At 46.9% G+C, this 24,631-nt stretch overlaps 1 protein-coding gene across 1 annotated transcript in view; it reads right to left on the reverse strand.

The window, feature by feature from the left end:
* FAM135B (family with sequence similarity 135 member B) overlaps positions 1 to 24,631 on the reverse strand; it is a 337,247-nt gene that overhangs the window by 21,186 nt on the left and 291,430 nt on the right. The window contains exons 16-17 of the mRNA XM_073679922.1: positions 10,592 to 10,689; positions 5,050 to 5,201 (exon numbers count right to left, since the gene is read on the reverse strand). Of these exons, the coding sequence (XP_073536023.1) occupies positions 5,050 to 5,201; positions 10,592 to 10,689 (250 nt within the window). The remainder of the gene's footprint in view (positions 1 to 5,049; positions 5,202 to 10,591; positions 10,690 to 24,631) is intronic.

Here is a 24,631-nt window from a genome sequence, read left to right on the forward strand (position 1 = left end):
ACGCTATTTAAATGTGCCGCCCAAATCGGTGATTGGTCGAGCACAGCGTCTGCGACCAATCAGCACAGCGGTGTTTAACTTTAGCGCCAAGATCACTGATTGGTCGCGTGCGGAGAGCGCGACCAATCAGCGAATCGTATTGGTGAGGAGCGGGGAGCGGAATCGTATTAGTGAGGACCGGGGAGCGCCGCTGCCTGTGCGGATACTTCCACTCCGAGAACCCGGGACATGAGCGGGCGCTCGCAGCAGAAGTATCCCGACCCGCAGCGCCACTCCCCGGTCCTTACTTCACACCCTAGCCGCTGATGTCCCCACAGTATCCGCATGGTGTTACAAAGATCCGGACATTTGTGTTAAAAATCGCTGATTGGTCGCTGGCGCTGCCCGCGACCAATCACCGATTTGGGTGCCAAATTTAAATATCGGCCGCGACCAATCAGCACAGCGGTGTTTAAATGTGGAGCCAAGATCGGTGATTGGTCGCGGCCGATATTTAAATTTGGCGCCCAAATCGGTGATTGGTTGCGGGCAGCGCCAGCGACCAATCAGCGATTTTTAACACAAATATCCGGACCTTTGTAACACCATGCGGATAGTGTGGGGACATCAGCGGCTAGGGTGTGAAGGGAGGACCGGGGAGCGGCGCTGCGGGTCGGGATACTTCTGCTGCGAGCAGTCGCTCATCTCCCGGCTTCTCGGAGTGGAAGTATCTGCACAGGCAGCGGCGCTCCCCGGTCCTCACTAATACGATTCCGCTCCCCGCTCCTCACAAATACGATTCGCTGATTGGTCGCGCTCTCCGCACGATACCAATCAGTGATCTTGGCGCTAAAGTTAAACACCGCTCTGCTAATTGGTCGCGGCCGCTGCCCGCGACCAATCACCGATTTGGGCGCCACATTTAAGTAGCGGCCGCGACCAATCACCGATCTTGCCGCGACATTTAAACACTGCAGTGCTAATTGGTCGCGGACGCCAGCCGCGACCAATCAGCGAGCTTGGCGCCAAATTTAAACAACGCTCTGCTCATTGGTCGCGGACGCCAGATGCGTCCAATCAGCGAGATTGGCGCCAAATTTAAACAACACTCTGCTGATTGATCGCGGTCGCTGGCCGAGATCAATCGGCAGTATAGGCGCAAAATTTAAACCCCACTCTGCTGATTGGTCACGGTCACCGGCCGCGACCAATCCGCAGTATTGGCGCCAAATTTAAACCTCACTCTGCTGATTGGTCGCGGCCGCCAGCCGCGAACAATCAGCGAGATTGGCGCCAAATTTAAACAACGCTCTGCTGATTGGTCGCGGTCGGCGATCAATCAGCGATTTTGGCGCCAAATTTAAACACCGCTCTGCATCGCTCTGCTGATTGGTCGCAGTCGCCGGCCGCGACCAATCAGCAGTATTGTCGCCAAATTTAAACACCTCTTTGCTGATTGGTCGCGGTCGTGACTAATCAGCGATTTTGGTGCCAAATTTAAACACGTTCCCCATTCCTCACTAACACGGTTCGCTGATTTGTCGCAGCCGCCGCCCGCGACCAATCAGCGATTTTGGTTCCAAATTTAAACACCGCTCTGCTGATTGGTCGCGGCCACCATCCACGACCAATCAGCGAGATTGGCGCCAAATTTAAACAACGCTCTGCTGATTGGTCGAGGCCGGCGACCGCGACCAATCAGCAGAGCGATGCAGAGCGGGGTTTAAATTTGGCCCCAAAGTCGCTGATTAGTCGCGGCTGACGGCCGCGACCAATCAGCAGAGCGTTGTTTAAATTTTGCGCCAAAAACGCTGATTGGCGCCAAATTTAAACACCGCTCTGCTGATTGGTCGTGACTAATCAGCGATTTTGGTGCCAAATTTAAACACGCTCTCCAGTCCTCACTAACACGGTTCGCTGATTGGTCGCGGCCGCCGCCCGCGACCAATCACCAATATTGCCGACAAATTTAAACACCGCTTTGCTGATTGGTCGCGGTTGCCGAACGCGACCAATCAGCGATTTTGGCGCAAAATTTAAACACCGCTCTGCTAATTGCGCCCCGTCGGCCGCATACCTATTCTAGAATACCCGATGCATTAGAGTCGGGCCACCATCTAGTAAAAAATAAACAATAAAACATTTACTTTTAATGAATTATAATTAACCTTTTTTTGAATAAATACAAAACATGAAAAAACATGTTTGATACATTTCCTTTAATTTACAATGTAATATATTGAAAAATGTAAAAAGAAAAATATTCCGACATATTTTTAATTATTTTTTTTAAACTTTAGTATTCCATTTGCAAATATGTTTATTTTTTTAATGTTTTACTTTACAGAAAATGCCACATGAGATTAGGTACACCTTGGCGTGGTGGGATGGCTTATGCACTTTTTTGACCAAAAACAGTGTTTACTAAGTTCCCTACAGTACAGACCAAAAGTTTGGACACACCTTCTCAATTAAAGATTTTTCTGTATTTTCATAACTATGAAAATTGTACATTCACACTGAAGGCATCAAAACTATGAATTAACACATGTGGAATTATATACTTAACAAAAAAGTGTGAAACAACTGAAAATATGTCTTATATTCTAGGTTCTTCAAAGTAGCCACCTTTTGCTTTGATGACTGCTTTGCACACTCTTGTCATTCTCTTGATGAGCTTCAAGAGGTAGTCACCGGAAATGGTTTTCACTTCACAGGTGTGCCCTGTCAGGTTTAATAAGTGGGACCATCAATTGTGTTGTGCAGAAGTCTGGGGGATATACAGCTGATAGTCCTACTGAATAGACTGTTATAATTTGTATTATGGAAAGAAAAAAGCAGCTAAGTAAAGAAAAACGAGTGGCCATCATTACTTTAAGAAATGATGGTCAGTCAGTCCAAAAAATTGGGAAAACTTTGAAAGTGTCCCCAAGTGCAGATGCAAAAACCATCAAGCGCTACAAAGAAACTGGCTCACATGAGGACCGCCCCAAGAAAGGAAGTCCAAGAATCACCTCTGCTTCTGAGGATAAGTTTATCCAAGGCACCAGCCTCAGAAATCACAGGTTAACAGCAGCTCAGATTAGAGACCAGGTCAATGCCACACAGAGTTCTAGCAGCAGACACATCTCTACAACAACTGTCAAGAGGAGACTTTGTGCAGCAGGCCTTCATGGTAAAATAGCTGCTAGGAAACCACTGCTAAGGACAGGAAACAAGCAGAAGAGACTTGTTTGGGCTAAAGAACACAAGGAATGGACATTAGACCAGTGGAAATCTGTGCTTTGGTCTGATGAGTCCAAATTTGAGATCTTTGGTTCCAACCACCGTGTCTTTGTGCGACACAGAAAAGGTGAACGGATGGACTCTACATGCCTGGCTCCCAACGTGAAGCATGGAGGAGGAGGTGTGATGGTGTGGGGGTGCTTTGCTGGTGACACTTTTGGGGATTTATTCAAAATTGAAGGCATACTGAACCAGCATGGCTACCACAGCATCTTGCAGCTACATGCTATTCCATCCGGTTTGCGTTTAGTTGGACCATCATTTATTTTTCAACAAGACAATGACCCCAAACACACCTCCAGGCTGTGTAAGGGCTATTTGACCAAGAAGGAGAGTGATGGGGTGCTACGCCAGATGACCTGGCCTCCACAGTCACCAGACCTGAACCCAATCGAGATGGTTTGGGGTGAGCTGGACCGCAGAGTGAAGGCAAAAGGGCCAACAAGTGCTAAGCATCTCTGGGAACTCCTTCAAGATTGTTGGAAGACCAATTCCGGTGACTACCTCTTGAAGCTCATCAAGAGAATTGCAAGAGTGTGCAAAGCAGTCATCAAAGCAAAAGGTGGCTACTTTGAAGAACCTAGAATATAAGACATATTTTCAGTTGTTTCACACTTTTTTGCTAAGTATATAATTCCACATGTGTTAATTCATAGTTTTGATGCCTTCAGTGTGAATGTACAATTTTCATAGTCAGGAAAATACAGAAAAATCTTTAAATGAGAAGGTGTGTCCAAACTTTTGGTCTGTACTGTATGTTACACTATTGCTTTTTCTTACAGCAGAGTATATGTTCAATTAATTTTTATCTTAGGTTTAGAATGTGTCACATGTTGGACAGAAGTTAAACTCTATAGGAAAGTGTAGTGTATAGAGGCATCCCATAAGAAAACTTTAGAAAACCTCATATACTGTATGCGGTATACATTTCTTATCTCAGGTGATGAATAGAAATGAGGTAATCTAGCAAAATTAGAATTCATCAGTTTTGCCCGAGTTCAGCTGAAAAATTTGATTTTGAGCAAATTTATTTGATACAAATTGAATGAGCCCCTATTGCCATAAAAATAGCCAATTGTTATAAAATCCCCAAAGAATGAAAAAAATCATACTCCCCTTACCGCAGCTCCCTGCACCCCAGCTCCCCGCCGGTGATCCATTAGCTTCCTAAAAAATCAGCTCCGCCCATGAACATCCCTGAATTGCCACGCTGTCACGCAGATATCAGCGTGGCAAATCAGGGATGTTCAAGGGCGGAGCCAATTTTTTTGCGAGAACAAGTCGGAACCCCGAACATGAACACAAATTTGAAATGCCGAACAAATTCGCTCAACACTAGTCAGAATGTTGTGTCAAGGGCTAAGCTTCTCCGGAAATGCCGGCAAAGAGTAAAAAGGATACCTTAGGAAGCCAGCATATGACCAGCCGAGAAATGGAGTACCAAAGGCAGGTGAGGGGTAAGGTGAATATCAAATGTTTTTGTTTTTTTATCCTCTTTCCAGCGCATTTGAATCCAACAAAAATGACGGCCGGCAAATCGAAATCCCAAAAATTCAGATTTGCTAAAATTCATGAATTTTAGGAAATTTTGCACAAATTTGATAGATTTAGAATCGATTATCCTATCCTTAGTGATGTATGCAACGCTTTGACTGTACAACGAGATAGGTCACTGATTACCCAAATAATACTTCAAGAATTACTCCCGAACTATATCTCCGACACAATGCTTTAACGTCAGGGGAAGAGACCGACAGACTTGGATATCACCACACTTTACCTCACCTGTGCTAACTAAGGTGCTGCTACTGTAAAGAGTGCCAAGATGAGGTCCAGACAGCGAGAGGAACGTGTGCAGCTTGTTCAGATAATACCGAAACCGAGGACGTGTAAGAACAGATCGAATGATGATGTTTCCCAAAGAATGTCCAATAAAACTGGAAAAATAATGAAAAACAGTAGGTAAAGAGAATAAATAATGCTACACAAACTGCATGTTAACTATTAGTCTTCTGTATTCACCTACTTTCCACTTTCCATCATTAAGCTCCAGTTGACGGATCTTTTTATTGCAATCATGTCATAATTAGTATTGAATATAAAGTGGTGCAAAATTGTAAATGGGTATCATTCATTTACTAAAGGGTTATCCCCAAAAAGATAGGACAGGGGTGGACAATTAATTTTCCCAAGGGGGCAACATGAGAGATCGTGACTGTTGTGGAGGCCGAACCAATAGGTTGAAATTAATTCTGTTCAATATTAATATTAACCTATTAATTACCATTAATCTAAAAAATAAATTATATCACTTAATATTCATCAGAATTAAGTATGCTGACACCCCCTTATACCATATGAGCACACATAAAGCCCTCCTACATACAGTATGAGTCCCCACATAGCCCCCTAAATACAATATGAACCCCCACACAGTGTTCCTATATAAAATGAGGGTCTACACAGACCCACTATATACAGTATAAGGCCCCACACTGTCCCCAATATACAGCATGATGCCCCACACAGTCCCTCTATGTACAATATGAGCCCCCATATAGCCTCCTAAATACAACATTAGCCCCCACATAGCCCACTATATACAGTATGAGACCCCACATAGCCCCTATATACAGTATGAGATCCCACATAGCCCCTATATACAATGTGTGCCCCACATAGCCTCTTATATACAGTATAAGGGCTCACATAGCCTCCTATATATAGTATAAGCTCCCACATAGCCCGTATATACAGCATGAGCCCCCACATAGCCTCCCTATATTCAGTATTAGACCTCACAAAGCCCAATATACAGGCACACATCCCATACACATATAAAAAAACAACACTTACTCACCTCGCTTCCGTTCCCCCCGCGCTCGGCTCCGGCCTCCGGTTTACTGACTCTCCACACAGCAGATGTGATGTAGTGACTCTATAGCATCTGCTGTCACACATGCTGATTGGTGGAAGAAGGAGCTGGCAGCTCTACCAATGTATTAACCGCTATCTGCATCCTCAGGTAGCAGATGGCGGTGATATCAGGATGTGGACGGCGGGTGGCGGAGAGCATGGTGCAGCCTGTAGGCCACTCTTTTTAGCCCTTCGGCTGTCTCAGTCCGCTGGCTGGACAGGAACAGCCAGAGGGCCACATGTGGCTCATGGGCCGCACTTTGCCTAGGTCTGGGACAGGGGATAACTTGTTGATCGCTGGAAGTCCGACTCCTGGAACCGCACAGCAATCCCAAGATCAGGGCTGTGGCACCCTGAGAACCAGAGTCAACCGCCCCACCCTGAATCAAGTGGAATTGCACATGCATGGTCTTTGCTTCATTCTTTCTTTATGGGACTGATAGAAATAGTCAAGCAATACACTCAGAAGTCCCATGGATAATGATTGGAACAGAGGCCAAAGATGTGCACCCCTGCTCCTTTCAATACCAGGCTGTCTGTTCTTGGGATTACTGGGAGTCCCGGCAATTGGACCCACAGTATTCAGCACACTATCTCCTATGCTATAGATCACTGATAACTTGATATTTTTTAGAATAACTCTTTAAAGATAATTTTACAAGAATTTATTATTGATGACCTCATCAATATCAGACTGTCGGGTCTCTGACTTCCAACACCCTCAGAGATCAGATGATTGAAGGGGCCGTAGCACCGTAGAGGGGTTAGAGCTCTGTATATCGTATAGTGGCCATAGATGATACCGCCAGCTCTCTCCTATACAAATCAATAGGCTAAAACTGGCAGTACTATTCATGGTCAATATACAACATATACATTATCGCTTTTGCTGTGTTCAGTTACTTTTCAGTTTCAACTATTTTCCAATAATGGAAAACCATCACTAAGGTCCTGCTGACGGATTATATTTTTTATCGTGTGATATCTTTCTTTAGTATAAAATGGTGCGCTTTTCTTAATGGCAATGAAAACTGGGTTAAATTAACTTATTAAAGGGTTTTTTCAGGACCTTAATATTGATGACCTCTCTTTAGTGCTCGTGTAGTTAACTGTATTTTCGGTCCGAGAAAAGACATCTGATTGCACTCGAATCAATGTTATTCTATGGGGCCATGCACATGCGATTTTTGTCCTCAGACCAACCTGAGTTGCATGCCGACGTTGTGTCCGATTATCGGATGGCACTCGGCCATGCAAGTCAATGAGTCCGTGGAAAAAATCAGACTGCACTCGGGTGACATCTGAGCGCAGTCCGATTTTCACAGGCTGTCAGAATGGAGAAGATGAAGAAATAAGCAGTGCCAATGCCACTGGCAGTAAGTTTTGATTGTCCTAATGGAAGGAAATCAGATTCTATATGTTTAAACCCTTAGATGCTGCTGTGAATAGAAAAAAATGGCACCCAAGAGCTTTGACAGTGTCAGGGAGATATTGAGGAATATTGAAAGTCTGACATAGATATTGGCCATTTATCTCAGGCCTCGTCCCCCCCCCCTCCCTTATCCATCTTTTGAGAGCTGTCTCTATGAGCTGTCTGAATATACAGTGTCTTCTTGCAAATCTCACCCACAGCCAAAAGGCCTTACACAAACAAATGCCAGCCAAGAGGTGTCACCAAACTTCGTTAAGATGCGAGCCTCTTGTCCTTGGAAGACGTAGCAGCAATTACTAGCAGGATTGCACTAATTTGGGTGAAACTGGGAAAGCCTGCTTCAAAGAGAGTTTAACAGAAATTTCCAGCCGAGCCAACTCCGATATGAAATATGAAATATTGTGAGTTCCATACGTCCGACAGTAATGGGACCCATATGTTTAATGTTTAGCGACTAAATCAGCCCAGGAATGTATATGTAGCTTTCCACAGGGGGCGTGTGGCCAGATCTCCCCTTAGGTATAAGAGAACCCATGGACAGTACTGACTTACTCATAAGGATTATGTAACGTGTCTGGGAGGCGGAACCTCTGAGCAACTATACAAGGGGGCGGTCCTTGTAAGGAAGCGGGTGGCTCCCAGGGAAGACGGGCAGGTAGTCACGGCAAGGACAGGGACAGTCTCTGGGTAGAAGGGCAGGTAGTCACGGCAAGTGACAGGGACAGTCTCTGGGTAGAAGGGCAGGTAGTCACAGCAAGTGACAGGGACAGTCTCTGGGTAGAAGGGCAGGTAGTCACGGCAAGTGACAAGGACAGTCTCTGGGTAGAAGGGCAGGTAGTCACGGCAAGTGACAGGGACAGTCTCAGGGTAGACTAGCAGACAGGTAGAAGGTGGACGCTCCCAGGTGAGCGGGCAAGAGTCTCTGGACAGGCAGGTGGTCACAGCAAGTGACGGCAGAGCCTCCAGGTAGGCTAGCAGGCAGGTAGCAGGTGAGCGCTCCCAGGTGAGCGGGCAAGTGTCTCTGGACTGGCAGGTGGTCACGGCAAGTGACGGCAGAGCCTCCAGGTAGGCTAGCAGGCAGGTAGCAGGTGAGCGCTCCCAGGTGAGCGGGCAGGCTGGTCCATAGACAGACTGACAGGTGTCGGAAGGCAGACCGTCGGACCGCAGGCTTGCAAGCAGGTAAGCAGATATCAGGCAGGAATCAAGCAGGAATCTGGCAGGTGACTGGCAGGTAACAGGCAGGAATCTGGCAGGTGACTGGCAGGTAACTGGTAACGGGACCTGAGGGCTGAAGCAGAGTGAAGGCTTTGCAACAACATTGCTCGGGCACCTCCATTTTGGAGGAGGTGCCTTATATATGGAGAGGTCCTCCGGCCATTGGCCGGGGACTCCTTAGGACGGCACGCGCGGCCCCTTTAAGAGAGGGGGAGCGCGCGCTTGCGCGCCCTAAGCACAGAGGCCGGGAAGCAGCGCGCGCTGCCAGCAGAGCAGGAGGAAGCCGCCAGGCACGGAGCGGAGAGGGGAACGGCGTCCCTGCCTAACAGGGGGCAGGGACGCCGACGCTACAGATTATAAGCAACGGGTCCTGTTCGATAACAGCATAATCAAACCGGAGAGCCCCTCCTCCACCTATATTGAATCGTCTCCGCGATCATATAGTGTAAGTTTTTCTTCTTTTTACCCTGTTTATTTTATGTAACTGCTTATGTATTTTAATGTCTCCTTTGTAACATCCTTGTATATATTTTTCCTAAACACTGCCTCCCTTTTGGATTAAATATAAAATGTAATAGTTCTGTTGCTTTTGTCCTATAATCGTTCCCTTCTAGTGTTGAGCGAGTATGTTCTATTAACCCTTTCACCGAGTATGCTCGGGCCGAGCTCCGAGTATTTACAGCTGCTCGGTGATAAGGTTAAATCGCTCCCGTTTGCATGATTTGCAACTGTTTGACAGTTTTATTACATGTGAGGAATGTCTATTTCTTACACATTCTTCACATGTAATAAAGCTGTCAAACAGTTGCAAATCATGCACACGGGAGCGATTTAACCTTATCACCGAGCAGCTGTAAATACTCGGAGCTCAGCCCGAGCATACTCGGACAGAACATACTCGCTCAACCCTATTCCCTTCCCTAAAGCCATATACGCTACCAAAACTCAGGCGTCCAGCCATGCCTGTATTATATTTCAAACTCGGCCGGTGGTGGCAGAGAATAATAATAATTGGGCTATCGTGAAGCTGACAGTGACGATACGGGGGAATAAACACGGATTCCATGCGGTGGAACCCAGTGGTGTGACGCCATACTCTCACTGGTTGCTTGCCGATACCCACGTGGCGAGTAGTCTGGATCGCGTGATCGCGATTCCGGACAAAATACGGATAGCATGACGGCATGATGAGATATCGCGTGATCTCCCCGGTGTCATCCCTCTGTGTGGTGATCCCTGACACACAGTGATTCATTATCAATGATGATTTACCATAGACATTGCTGAAGACTTATTAGTCTATGGACGCTTTTCTGACTATATACACCCATTCATTGCAGCTCTCCTAAAGCAGATACACCCTGATTCGCAGAAAATACAAGCAGGAAATGAGTCTCTAGGAAAATCTACAAAATAAAAATAAATGTCAAATAAAATAGTAAAGATGTAAATAATATTTGATATTCATTTTATGATATTTAGTTATCCCACAGCATTATTAATTACTATAAATAAATTCTTATATTCCATAAAGCAATGACTAGGTAAGAGGATTTTCTTCTACATCAAATAGGATAAATATTACAAAATATCTGAAAAAAATGACATAAAAAATTTTCACCCATAAAATTGTCAAGAGTCTTAGAAAAGCGATAATGAATATTGATGTCTGCTCCAGAAATTGGAATTTTCTCCGCGTAGACGGGTATTTGAAATTCAGCAAATTCTGACTTTCTCTTGGAAGCTCTGCATCATTCCCCTCACCTTATTCGTGAAATCGAGAGGTTATACAGCTGAATATGCTGAATAATTTCATCCATGAGTCTGTCAGTCATCGCATCAAAGTCTGCAAAGGTGTCATTCTAAAAGGGAGGAGAGAAAAATGATCAATGATCAAAGCAATAAATAACCGGGAATATAATAAATTACTAATTAATATTATGATTTACTCTGTGAATGAGGTTTTATTTGTATGTTAATATCAGGAAAATATCCTCCCATAAGTAGAAAAATAATGAAATATTTACCCGCCCACCCTGCAATTCCCACCAAACTTACAGGCTACTTCCTTCTTTTCAAGTGGCTCGATTGCGGAGCAGCTCCATCTTCTGATAGTGGCCACAGCAGGGTACTGCACATCTGCCTCCTATTTATTTGATGTGTAGTACCCTGCCACGGCCACTGTAAGAAGACAGAGCAGCTCCACAATCGAGCAGTTCCGGACGCCTCAGCCACCATTGGGAACAGCTGATCGAAGGGGGTGCCGGGTATCGGATTCCGACTGATCAGACATCCTAAGGATAGGTCATTCATGAAAAAGTAGTGGACAATTTCTTTAAAGACTGGAGTAGCATTTCCGGCACTTTTGATGAATTGGAAGAACGGGCAAGGCTACGCCTGGTCTCACCCCAGCTCCTCCCCAGCTTCACACAATTCAAACTGGAGTGGAAATGCCAAAAGTCATAAGATTTTTGGGCAAATGTTTTGATACTCTTCAAAGCTTTTACGCCACTTTTCTCACATGAAAGCTTCTATGAATGGGTCTCTTATTTTTTCCATTGTAAAACTATTTTCCTGTTCATGTTTTTTTTTTTCCTCTTCAAGTTTTTAAAATTTCCCGGTGAGAGAATATAAAGTGTCGGTCACTTCTTTGAAGCAGCTTCTGAAGGAAACCTTTCAGAAATGTCCATTTCAAAAGTGGCAAAAAAAATGTTTCAGGAAAAAAAACTCTTCCAAAAAACTTCTAAAACTGTTAAGAACCACTTCAAGAAACAAAATGTCCTTCAACAACTCCTTAAAAGGGGCTGTCCAGCCTTAGGGCTCAAGTCTGCAGTCATTCTATGTGACAACAGACTTGTGAATCCTCACAGTGCGCACTGTCAGGATTCTCTGGTGTCGACGCCAAGAGCGGGTGGTCATATGACCACAAGTATACGATCTGCATACTTCAGGCCATATTCCGACTAAACGTGTCCGTCTGTGAAATCACATACCTGCGGTCAACAGCTCCCGGAACCGGCACCGGACAATCCTGACAATGCGCACACTGCGCAGTCTGAGGGTTCACAAGTTTGCAGTCATATAGAGTGACTTCAGACTTGAACTCCAACTCCAGACAAACCCTTTAAAGGGATGTGCACATGGTACCCTAAAGACGCCGGCACAGCCACTGGGTTTTCCCAGGCATTATATTCCTTTTATGGGGCGATTTTGAGGTGTTTTTTTTAAGCTGTTTCCTGGCATAATTCACCAGGAAAAGACACCGCGTGCACAAACCCAAAAGAAGGAGAATTTCCTGAAGCATTTTCCACTAAAAAAGTCATATTTTTTACCACAAATACTCAAAATAAGTGTAGGAAATGTTGAAAATGGTAGGCAGCCCTTACTGGCTTATTGTAACCCATAAAAAACAACAATCACCATTTTGCTGTAAATCAAACAGCATCAAATTTGTATTTGGGCAAATCCAATTTTTTGGTCAAATTTGAAATCATTTGCTCATCTCTAATAGACACATTTAACATAAAGATCTCCTGACAGAGCACCACAAAATCACACTTGGTCTTCAAAGCCAGTAATTCCATGCCACATACAGACATGGCTGAAAGTGTTGGCTCCCTTGATGTCAAAACTTTTCGCCATGACTGTATCTTGGAATAAGCAGAGAGATGAAGATGAGTGTTGAGCGAGCAGGCTCGACACTGCTCGGAACTCGCCCAAGCATCACGCTACTCGGGATGTTCAGCGAGCACCGAGCATTTCCGGGTTACTCGGGCAGGAGCTCGGTTCTCTGCCCTGCATGTTTGGCGCTCTTTACAGAGCCAATGAACATGCAGGGATTGCCAGCCAGTCACTGTAATGCCGCAGCCATGTTGGTTGTGGGCATTACAGTGATTGGATGGCCGCACAGCGTCACCTCGAGTATTTAAAATCGGGCGCCGCCATCTTGGACACAGTCGCTCCGGATTAGACAGTGTAGGGTCTGTGCTGCAGAGCTAGGGAGAGATTTATCCTGCAAAATAGTTAGTGTAGGGTCTGTAAAGTCAGCCAGAACAAACAAACAGTCCTTCTCAGGACTAATATCCATACCCGATATCAGGCAGGCAGGCTGTATAGGAGACACAGTGGTTATACCAGCAAATGCTGCATTACAGTCCTGTGTGCTCCTGTTGCTGAAATTGCTGGACTTAGCTCCAGGTCTCGGGGGCAAGTAAAAATCCTTTTTTTTCATCTAAATCCTATTTTTTTTTCTCCTTCACACTGTACAAATACCCGTCTTATTAACCTATTGGTGTCCCCCCCCCCCCAAAAAAAAACCAAGTGTGTCTCTGATTTTTCAGACACAAATATATCTGTTGAAAAGAGTCTGGTATAGGCCACAGAAACAGAAGTGTGGTTTTGCAGTTCCACGGGTCAAATCTCTGTAGTATCTAGTTGTGGGCCTTTTGTATCTAAAAAAAAACAGTTTGAGTGTGTCGCTCACTGTTCACCCGCAAATATATATTTTTGAAAAAGTCTGGTATACACCAGTAAATTAAAACTGTGGTTTTGCTGTTCCACGGTAAAAAATCTCTATTATCCTGTTTTTCACATTTTTTGCCTTAAAAAAAAACAGTAGTGTCTCCTGACTGTTCAGACACAAAAATATATCTGTTGAAAATAGTCTGTTGTAGGCCCGACAAATCACAGTGTGGTTTTGCAGTTCCACGGGTCAAATCTCTGTATTATCCAGTTTTGGGCCTTTTGTATCTAGAAAAAAAACTGTTTGAGTATGTCGCTCACTGTTCAGCCACAAACATATATATTTAAAAAAGTCTGGTATACACCAGTAAATTATAACTGTGGGTTTGCTGTTCCATGGTAAAAAATCTCTATTATCTTGCTTTTCGCATTTTTTGCCATAAAAAAAAAAAATTAATCGTGTCTCCCTGATTGTCCAGACACAAAAATATATCTGTTGAAAATAGTCTGTTGTAGGCCCGACACATCCAAGTGAGGTTTTGCAGTTCCACGGGTCAAATCTCTGTATTATCCAGTTTTGGGCCTTTTGTATCTAAAAAAAAAACAGTTTGAGTGTGTCGCTCACTGTTCAGCCGCAAATATATATTTTTAAAAAAGTCTGGTATACACCAGTAAATTAAACTGTGGTTTTGCTGTTCCGCGGTAAAAAATCTCTGTTATCCTGTTTTTCGCATTTTTGGCCTTAAAAAAAACAGTAGTGTCTCCTGACTGATCTGACACAAAAATATATCTGTTGAAAATAGTCTGTTGTAGGCCTGACAAATCCAAGTGTGGTTTTGCAGTTGCACGGGTCAAATCTCTGTATTATCCACTTTTGGGCCGTTTGTATCTAAAAAAAAAACAGTTTAAGTGTGTCGCTCACTGTTCAGCCGCAAATATATATATTAAAAATTTTATGGTATACCCCAGTAGACAATAACTGTGGTTTTGCCATTCCACGGTAAAAAGTCTCTATTATTCAGGTTTTGGTATTTTTTCCGTAAACAAAAAAAAACAGTAATAGTTTCTCCCTGATTGCTCAGATTGTTTGAAAGAGTCGAGTGTAGGCCAGAGAAATAGAACTGTGGTTTTCCTCTTCCACGGTTCTAATCTACTTTTCATTACCCTTTTTCCATTGATAGTGCGAGTGTAAGCTATTTTACTTCCTTTACAATGGGCAAGGCGCGTGGCAAGGGACGTGGAAGTGGATGTTCTGGTGATGGTGCGTGCAGAGGACAGGGCTGTGGCCAAGGTGAAAATTTGCCACAACCAACAGCCACATCTTCTCGCTCCCACTTCTTGACCGAATTACTAGGGAAGCACAGAACAACACCAGTATTGTGAACTGATCAGTGTGAACGGGTTATTAATTGGATAGCAGATAATACTTCCAGATACCTGGGCACCACCACCTCCGGTCTGTCTTCCACACAGTCAACTCTTAGTAGCCATGAGTCTCGACCGCATACTCCTCCTCACCCTGATGCTCCTTCCTCCCACCATGCCGAGTGTCATCAGACAGCAACTGATCCCACACTTGGACACTCTGAAGAGCTGTTCACTGGTATATTTCCATATTTGTGCCCCTCGCCTGCTCCGCTTGAAGTGGTGGAAGAGGAGATCCCATGTAGCGATGCCCAAAAATTTGAACAGCCACGGCCACAGGAAGTCGACGCTGGCAATTTGTCACAAGAGGTGGACGATGACGAGACACAATTGCCAGGAAGTGAGGAGGAGCATCGTGGTGCGCAAGTGGAAGAGGAGGAGGTGGTGAATGATCTAGTAACTGACCCAACGTGGCAGGAGGACATGCAGAGTGAGGCCAGCGGCACACAGGGAGAGGGAGGCAGAGTACCCCAACAGGCGAGAAGAAGCAGTGTGGTGGCCGCAGACAGAAGGTGGGCAACCGTTCCCCGTAACACCAACACGAGGGACGTTGCCAGTACAAGCGGAAGGTCTTCCAGAGACTGGAATTTTTTTAAAGACTCAGCTGATAACCCCAAAAAGGCCATTTGCACCACCTGCCATGCCAGCATCAGCAGAGGTGACAAATCTACCAGCCTGACCACCACCAGCATGATCAGGCACATGGCAGCAAAGCACCCGACTTTGTGGGGCAAACCCCAGGGTCCACGACCAGTGTCAGCGGGTGTCAACACTGCTTCTTCCGCTGTTGTGCATGCAATAGAACCCCCTGTTGTATGTGCAAGGCAATCCCCTGTCCATACTGCAAGTAAAGATGCCCCCTCCTCTCAGTCTTCACTTGTTATGGCAGTTTCTCAAGAAACAGCATCAACGTACACGTCCACGTCCCACCGCAGTGTTCAATTGTCCTTATCCCAGACCTTTGAACGAAAGCGGAAATTTGCAGCTAACGCCCCACAGGCCGCAGTCATAAATTCACACATTTCACGACTGCTTGCCTTGGAAATGCTGCCTTCTACGCTGGTGGAGACGGAATCCTTCCGCAACCTTATGGCGGTGGCCGTCCCTTGGTACTCGGTCCCCAGCCGATACTATTTTGCCCGGTGTGCCATCCCCGCACTACACAAGCACGTGTCCCAAAACATCTGCTGTGCCCTCAACAACGCAGTTACTGGGAGAGTCCACCTGACAACGGACACGTGGACAAGTGCTTGTGGCCAGGGACGGTACATCTCCCTGACGGCACACTGGGTAAACGTAGTGGAAGCCAGGACCCAGTCGGACCTTGGGACGGAACACATCCTCCCCACACCGAGGATTGTGGGCCCTATGTCAGTCAGAGTTGCCCCCACAGTGTACAGCTCCTGCGCATCATCCTCCTCCTCCTCCTGTTCAGCCTCCATCTCAGATATCACCACATCAGTTACAAGCTGGAAGCACTGCAGTACTGCCTCAGCCAAGCGGCAACAGGCTGTGCTGAAACTCATAAGCTTAGGTGATAAACCTCACACTGCTTGTGAGTTGTGGACAGCTGTGAAAGAGCAGGTAGATCTGTGGCTGAGACCGCTGAACCTACATCCAGGCATGGTCGTGTGTGACAATGGCCGTAACCTGGTGGCGGCTCTGAGGCGAGGCGAGATTACACACGTACCATGCCTGGCTCATGTGCTTAACTTCGTGGTTCAGCGGTTTCTTAAATCGTTCCCCGAGTTGGCAGATCAGCTTGTGAAAGTACGCTGCCTGTCAGCTCATTTTCGCAAGTCGGCTACAGCTTCCGCCGCCCTTTCTGTGTTGCAGCAGCATTTGCAGCTTCCAGCACACGGACTGCTGTGTGATGTCCCCACACGTTGGAACTCTACCCTCCACATGTGGCTAAGGATTTGTGAGCAGAAGAGAGCAGTTGTGGAGTACCAGCTGCAACAAGGCCATCGATATTCAGGTCAGACTCCACACATAAGACCTCAGGAGTGGACCTGGATGTCTGACATATGTACCATCCTGACAAACTTTGAGGAGGCCACCAAGATGGTGAGTGGTGATGACGCCATCATTAGTGTCAGCATCCCACGTGTCTGTCTTTTGCAACGCTCTCTGCAGAGAATTAAAGAGGAGGCATTGCAGCCAGAGTATAATGAGATGGTTCAAGAAGCCGTAGCGGGCGATTACACACAGCCCAGCCTCATCTCATCCCAATGTGCATTGGGGGGCAATGAGGGTGAGGAGGAGGAGGAGGAAGAACAGGAGCTGGTATCATGCGCTGTAGACAGTAGTACCTGTACAACTGTCATACCGTTGGCTCAGCGTGGGTGGCCTGAGGACAGGGGGGAGGAGGAGGAGAGCATGGTCAGTCGTCATCTTGGTGAGGACACGGAAATCTTGCCCGTTACCAGTCTGGCACGCATGGCTGACTTTATGTTACGCTGCCTTAACCGCGACCCTCGCATTGTCAAAATGTTGGGTGACAGTCATTACTGGTTGGTGACACTTGTAGACCCCCACTACAAGGGAACTTTCACTCTCTTATTCCTGAGGTGGAGAGGTCTACAAAAATGGGACAGTACCAGAAGGCCCTTGCTGCAGAACTGTTAAAAAAATTCCCGTCTGAACACGCTAGCGGCAGAGGTCACAGTTCGTTGCCCAACCAAGGCGTACATGCGAGAGAGACGCAACTCCAATCCAGCAGAGGCATGGGAACACTGTCAACATTCTGGGACAGTTTTCTCAGACCCTCTCTTCGGACAGACCCTGAGGCTCGGGGTACTCTCACAAGGAGTGGAAAGTTTCAAAAGATGGTGAGGTAGTACCTTGCCGACCGTACCAGCGTCCTCCGTGATTCCTCTGTGCCTTTTAATTATTGGGTATCCAAGCTGGACACTTGGAATGAACTCGCTCTGTACGCCTTGGAGGTCCTGGCCTGCCCTGCCGCTAGCGTGTTATCGGAGCGTGTTTTTAGTGCCGCTGGGGGAATTATAACTGATAAGCGCACTCGCCTGTCAACTGACAATGCTGACAAGCTGACCCTCATCAAAATGAACAAGGGCTGGATTGGGCCAGACTTCTTATCACCACCAAATGACAGCAGAGTAACATAAACTCAAATCAGCTGTGTTATTTCGGGAGGTGTATTCACATGCACCGCTTCACACCCACACATGGGTATACGCTTCCTCATTTCGGCTGTTTTATGTTCTTCTCCTTATCCTCAGCCTCCACCACCACTATGCCACCAGGGTGACCGTGGTCCGTGTTGCCATTATTGAAAGTTCCTCCATCCTGATTTTTGTCAGCTTTTGCTTGGAAGGCATGAGCAAAGACTGTGGGAGACCCACTCCCCAATAATGGGAATAATATTTTTAAGATGCTGTACTGTATGGTTTTCCAAGGGGCATTAAAACCGTCTTGTTATACGACTCTGACCTCCACGTCTCTTCTGAGGGGCATTAAAACGTCTTGTCATACCACTCTGACCTCCACGTCTCTTCTGAGGGGCATAAAAAGTGTCTTTTTATACCACTCTGACCTCCACGTCTCTTCCAAGGGGCATTAAAACCGTCTTGTTATACCACTCTGACCTCCACGTCTCTTCCAATGGGCATTAAAACCGTCTTGTTATACCACTCTGACCTCCACGTCTCTTCTGAGGGGCATTAAAAGCATCTTACTATACCACTCTGACCTCCACGTCTCTTCTGAGGGGCATTAAAAGTGTCTTGTTATACCACTCTGACCTCCACGTCTCTTCTGAGGGGCATTAAAAGCGTCTTGTTAAGCTACTGGGACCTCCGCGACTCTTCAAACAGGCATTGCATTTCCTCATAATTTTTGGAAGCTTTTGCTTGGAAGGCATAAGCAAATACTATGGGAGACCCACTCCCCAATAATGGGACTAATGTTTGTAATATGCTGTACTGCATGGCTCTTGTAAGGGGCTTTGCAAGTTGCTCCGTCCTAATTTTTGGAAGCTTTTGCTTGGAAGGCATAAGCAAATACTATGGGAGACCCACTCCCCAATAATGGGACTAATGTTTGAAATATGCTGTACTGCATGGCTCTTGTAAGAGGCATTGCAAGTTGCTCCATCCTAATTTTTGGAAGCTTGTGCTTGGAAGGCATAAGCAAATACTATGGGAGACCCACTCCCCGATAATGGGACTAGTGTTTGTAATATGCTGTACTGCATGGCTCTTGTAAGGGGCATTGCAAGTTGCTCCTCCCTAATTTTTGGAAGCTTTTGCTTGGAAGGCATAAGCAAATACTATGGGAGACCCACCCCCCAATAATGGGAATAATGTTTTTAAGATGCTGTACTGTATTGCTCTAGTAAGGGGCATTAAAACCGTTTTGTTAAACCACTCTGAACTCCACAGCTCTTCCAAGGGGCATTAAAACCATCTTGTTAAGCTACTGTCACCTCCACGTCTCTTCCAAGGGGCATTAAAACCGTCTTGTTAAGCTACCGTGACCTCCACGTCTCTTCTGAGGGGCATTAAAAGCATCTCGTTATACCACTCTGACCTCCACGTCTTTTCTGAGGGGCATTAAAAGCGTCTTGTTATACCACTCTGACCTCCACGTCTCTTCCAAGGGGCATTAAAACCGTCTTGTTATTATAATAATAATGTTTATTTTTATAGCGCCAACATATTCCGCAGCACTTTACAAATTTTTAGGGGGGACTTATACAGACAATACAAAAGAAGCATATCTCATATAGAAAGGAGTGAGGGCCATGCTCGCAAGCTTACAGTCTATGAGGAAATGGGGGAGACACAAAAGGTAGAATGTACAGTACAGACCGAAAGTTTGGACACACCTTCTCATTTAAAGATTTTTCTCTATTTTCATGACTATGAAAATTGTACATTCACACTGAAGGCATTAAAACTATGAATTAACACATGTGGAATTATATACGTAACAAAAAATTGTGAAACAACTGAAAATATGTCTTATATTCTAGGTTCTTCAAAGTAGCCACCTTTTGCATTGATGACTGCTTTGCACACTCTTGGCATTCTCTTGATGAGCTTCAAGAGGTAGTCACCGGAAATGGTTTTCACTTCACAGGTGTGCCCTGTCAGGTTAAATAAGTGGGATTTCTTGCCTTATAAATGGGGTTGGGACCATCAGTTGTGTTGTGCAGAAGTCTGGAGTGGCCATCATTACTTTAAGAAATAAAGGTCAGTCAGTGCGAAAAATTGGGAAAACTTTGAAAGTGTCCCCAAGTGCAGTTGCAAAAACCATCAAGCACTACAAAGAAACTGGCTCACATGAGGACCGCCCCAGGAAAGGGAAGACCAAGAGTTACCTCTGCTTCTGAGGATAAGTTTATCCGAGTCACCAGCCTCAGAAATCGCAGGTTAACAGCAGCTCAGATTAGAGACCAGGTCAATGCCACACAGAGTTCTAGCAGCAGACACATCTCTTTAACAACTGTTAAGAGGAGACTTTGTGCAGCAGGCCTTCATGTTAAAATAGCTGCTAAGGACAGGCAACAAGCAGAAGAGACTTGTTTGGGCTAAAGAACACAAGGAATGGACATTAGACCAGTGGAAATCTGTGCTTTGGTCTGATGAGTCCAAATTTTAGATTTTTGGTTCCAACCACCGTGTCTTTGTGTGACGCAGAAAAGTTGAACGGATGGACTCTACATGCCTGGTTCCCACCGTGAGGCATGGAGGAGGAGGTGTGATGGTGTGGGGGTGCTTTGCTGGTGACACAGTTGGGGATTTATTCAAAATTGAAGGCATACTGAACCAGCATGGCTACCACAGCATCTTGCAGCTACATGCTATTCCATAAGGTTTGCGTTTAGTTGGACCATCATTTATTTTTCAACAGGACAATGACCCCAAACACACCTCCAGGCTGAGTAAGGGCTATTTGACCAAGAAGGAGAGTGATGAGGTGCTACGCCACATGACCTGGCCTCCATAGTCACCACACCTGAACTCAATCGAGATGGTTTGGGGTGAGCTGGACCGCAGAGTGAAGGCAAAAGGGCCAACAAGTGCTAAGCATCTCTGACCTCCACGTCTCTTCTGAGGGGCATTAAAAGCATCTTGTTAAGCTACTGGGACCGCCACGACTCTTCGAACGGGCATTGCATTTCCTCAGACATTTTTGGAAGCTTTTGCTTGGAAGGCATAAGTAAATACTATGGGAGACCCACTCCTCAATAATGGGACTAATGTTTGTAATATGCTGTACTGCATGGCTCTTGTAAGGGGCATTAAAACAATCTTGTTAAGCTACTGTGACCTCCACGTCTCTTCCAAGGGGCATTAAATCCGTCTTGTTAAACCACTCTGAACTCCACAGCTCTTCCAAGGGGCATTAAAACCGTCTTGTTAAGCTACTGTGACCTCCACGTCTCTTCCACGGGGCATTGATATTGTCTTTTTATTCCACTGCAACCTCCACCACTCCTCCAAGGGGCATTAAAACCGTCTTGTTAAACTACTGTGACCTCCACGTCTCTTCCACGGGGCATTGATATTGTCTTTTTATTCCACTGCAACCTCCACCACTCTTCCAAGGGACATTAAAACCGTCTTGTTAAGCTACTGTGACCTCCACGTGTCTTCCAAGGGGCATTGATATTGTCTTTTTATTCCACTGCAACCTCCATCACTCTACCAAGGGGCATTAAAACCGTCTTGTTAAGCTACCGTGACCTCCACGTCTCTTCCAAGGGGCATTAACATCGTCTTGTTAAACCACTCTGAACTTCACAGCTCTTCCAAGGGGCATTGAAATGTTGTTTTTAATTACCTCTAATCTCCACGACTCTTCCAACGGGCATTGCATTTCCTCCTAATTTTAGTCAGCTTTTGATTTTCAATGCCAAGGCGAAAACTAAGGGAGACACACTCCCCAATAATGGGTAGAAGGTTATTAGTATGCTGTAATCCACGTCTGTTTCAAGGGCCATTGCAGTTCCTCATAATTTTTGGAAAGCCTTCCATTCACTGCTTAGGCCAACAGTGCACAGGAGACCCAGTTGCTATAAATGGAAAAAAAAGTTTAGTTAAGGCCCTCTGACCTCCATGTCATTTCCAAGGGGCATTGGAGTGCCTCAAAATTTTTGGTAGGCATTGCACTCACTGTATGCCCTATAACTGTGTAGCCTAACCGCTCCTTTGGTTACAGAAACATATCCTACAAGACATATATGGTTGACTGGCCTGATATTGATGTGAATGGTCCCTGTTCCTCCTGCTCTTTCTCCTTTGCCACTACCTCAACCATCATTTATCACCAGAAGCTTTGTTTTAACGGGAGTCACAAAACTTGGATAGTAGCAGGAAATCATCCAGCAATCCTCGGAGGAGGTAGGATATGCGCCAAAACGCTGACCACCTCAGGCCTAGCGCTACTACATTCATGTGCTTGCTTTCCTTGAAAACAAAGCAGATGCTAATTTCTATCATCCTCATGATGCTCCTTACCTTGGCACTCTCAACTCCCCTGATGGAGAAGCCAGGGACCACCGGAGGAGTCTGGTTCTCTGGTGGGCTCGTCCAATGCTGCCCTAAAGCAGGCCGGGCTAAGAAAAGTGTGTGGGGGGGAGTTCCAAGGAGAAATAGGGGCGGCTGGGGACCGTTTATGGACACCCTGCTGCCCCCAGGCGGGTGGGGACCATGTGTGGACACCCGGCCGCGGGGCGGCTGGGGAACCGAGTATGGACACCCGGCTGCCGCCTGGCCGCCAACGCAGCCATGACGTGGTGGCCAGATTCCGCTTCCACATGCCTAAAAGGCCCAATTTCAAGTGCAAGCAAGCAGTATGGTATTGCAGCCTGGAGGTGGGTGGGTGGCAGGCTGCATACTTGCGCTTGCATTGCAAGGAAAGGGAGAGGTACAATTGAACACTGCCCTGGGACAAGGACTTGAACGGGGATAGTTGCAAGTCCGCAACGACAGGTGCAGGGTGGGAGACATCTTCGCATGTACCATGGACAGGGGTTTGGCATGCACACACTACAGCGGAATCGGCTGTCCTTCCCACTAAATGCACTGGGGAGGGCACAGGTAATGTTTAGGTATGCACGCTTAATCTTATGTATAAGGCACACTGGGACAAATAGGGGCGGCTGGGGACTGAGTATGGATACCTCGCTGCCGAAGCAGCCATGAGGTAGTGGCCAGCTTTGGCCTCCTCCAAACTTAAAGGCCCCATTTCAAGTGCAAGCTAGCAGTATGGCATTGCAGCCTGGCGGTGGGTGGGTGGCAGGCTGCACACTTACGCTTGCATTCCAAGACAACAAAGCAGATGCTAACTTGTATCATCATCATCATGGTCCTCACCTTGGCACTCTCAACTCCCCTAAAGCAGGCCGGGCTAAGAAAAGTGTTTGGGGGGAATTTCCAAGGAGAAATAGGGGCGGCTTTGGACCGTTTATGGACACCCGGCTGCCCCCAGGCGGCTGGGGACCGTGTGTGGACACCCGGCCGCGGGGCAGCTGGTGACCGAGTATGCACACCCGGCCGCCCCCTAGCGGCTGGGGACCGAGTGTTGACACCCGGCCGCCGGGCGGCTGGGGACCGAGTATGGACACCCGGCCGCCCCCTGGCGGCTGGGGACCAAGTGTGGACACCCGGCCGCCGGGCAGCTGGGGACAGAGTATGGATTCCAGGCCGCCAACGCAGCCATGACGTGGTGGCCAGATTCCACCTCCACATGCCTAAAAGGCCCAATTTCAAGTGCAAACAAGCAGTATGGTATTGCAGCCTGAGGGTGGGTGGGTGGCAGGCTGCACACTTATGCTTGCATTCCAAGAAAACAAAGCAGATGCTAACTTGTATCATCATCATCATGGTCCTCACCTTGGCACTCTCAACTCCCCTGATGGAAAAGCCAGGGCCCACCGGAGGAGTCTGGTTCTCTGGTGGGCTCGTCCAATGCTGCCCTAAAGCAGGCCAGGCTAAGAAAAGGGTGTGGGGGGAAGTTTCAAGGAGAAATAGGGGCGGCTGGGGACCGTTTATGGACTCCCGGCTGCACCCAGGCAGCTGTGGGCCGTGTGTGGACACCCGGCCACGGGGCAGCTGGGGACCGAGTATGGACACCCGGCCGCCCCCTGGCCCAATTTCAAGTGCAAGCTAGCAGTATGGTATTGCAGCCTGGGGGTGGGTGGGGGGCAGGCTGCACACTTACGCTTGCATTCCAAGAAAACAAAGAAGATGCTAAGTTGTATCATCATCATCATGGTCCTCACCTTGGCACTCTCAACTCCCCTGATGGAAAAGCCAGGGCACACCGAAGGAGTCTGGTTCTCTTGTGGGCTCGCCCAATGCTGTCCTAAAGCAGGCCGGGCTAAGAAAAGTGTGTGGGGGGAAGTTCCAAGGAGAAATAGGGGCGGCAGGGGACCGTTTATGGACACCCGGCTGCCCCCAGGCAGCTGGGGACCGTGTGTGGACACCCGGCCGCGGGGCGGCTGGGGACCGAGTATGGATTCCAGGCCGCCATCGCAGCCATGACATGGTGGCCAGATTCCGCTTCCACATGCCTAAAAGGCCCAATTTCAAGTGCAAGCAAGCAGTATGGTATTGCAGCCTGGGGGTGGGTGGGTGGCAGGCTGCATACTTGCGCTTGCATTGCAAGGAAAGGGAGAGGTACCATTAAACACTGCCTTTGGACAAGGACTTGAACGGGGATAGTTGCAAGTCTGCAACGACAGGTGCAGGGTGGGAGGCATCTTCGCATGTACCATGAACAGGGGTTTGGCATGCACACACTACAGCAGAATAGGCTGTCCTTCCCACTAAATGCACTGGGGAGGGCACAGGTAATGTTTTGGCATGCGCGCTTAATCTTATGTATAAGGCACACTGGGACAAATAGGGGTGGCTGGGGACTGAGTATGGATACCTCGCTGCT

Source organism: Phyllobates terribilis, unplaced genomic scaffold, assembly GCF_046119375.1.
Source record: "Phyllobates terribilis strain yellow unplaced genomic scaffold, ASM4611937v1 Scaffold_4__5_contigs__length_816908805, whole genome shotgun sequence".
Lineage (NCBI taxonomy): Eukaryota > Metazoa > Chordata > Amphibia > Anura > Dendrobatidae > Phyllobates > Phyllobates terribilis.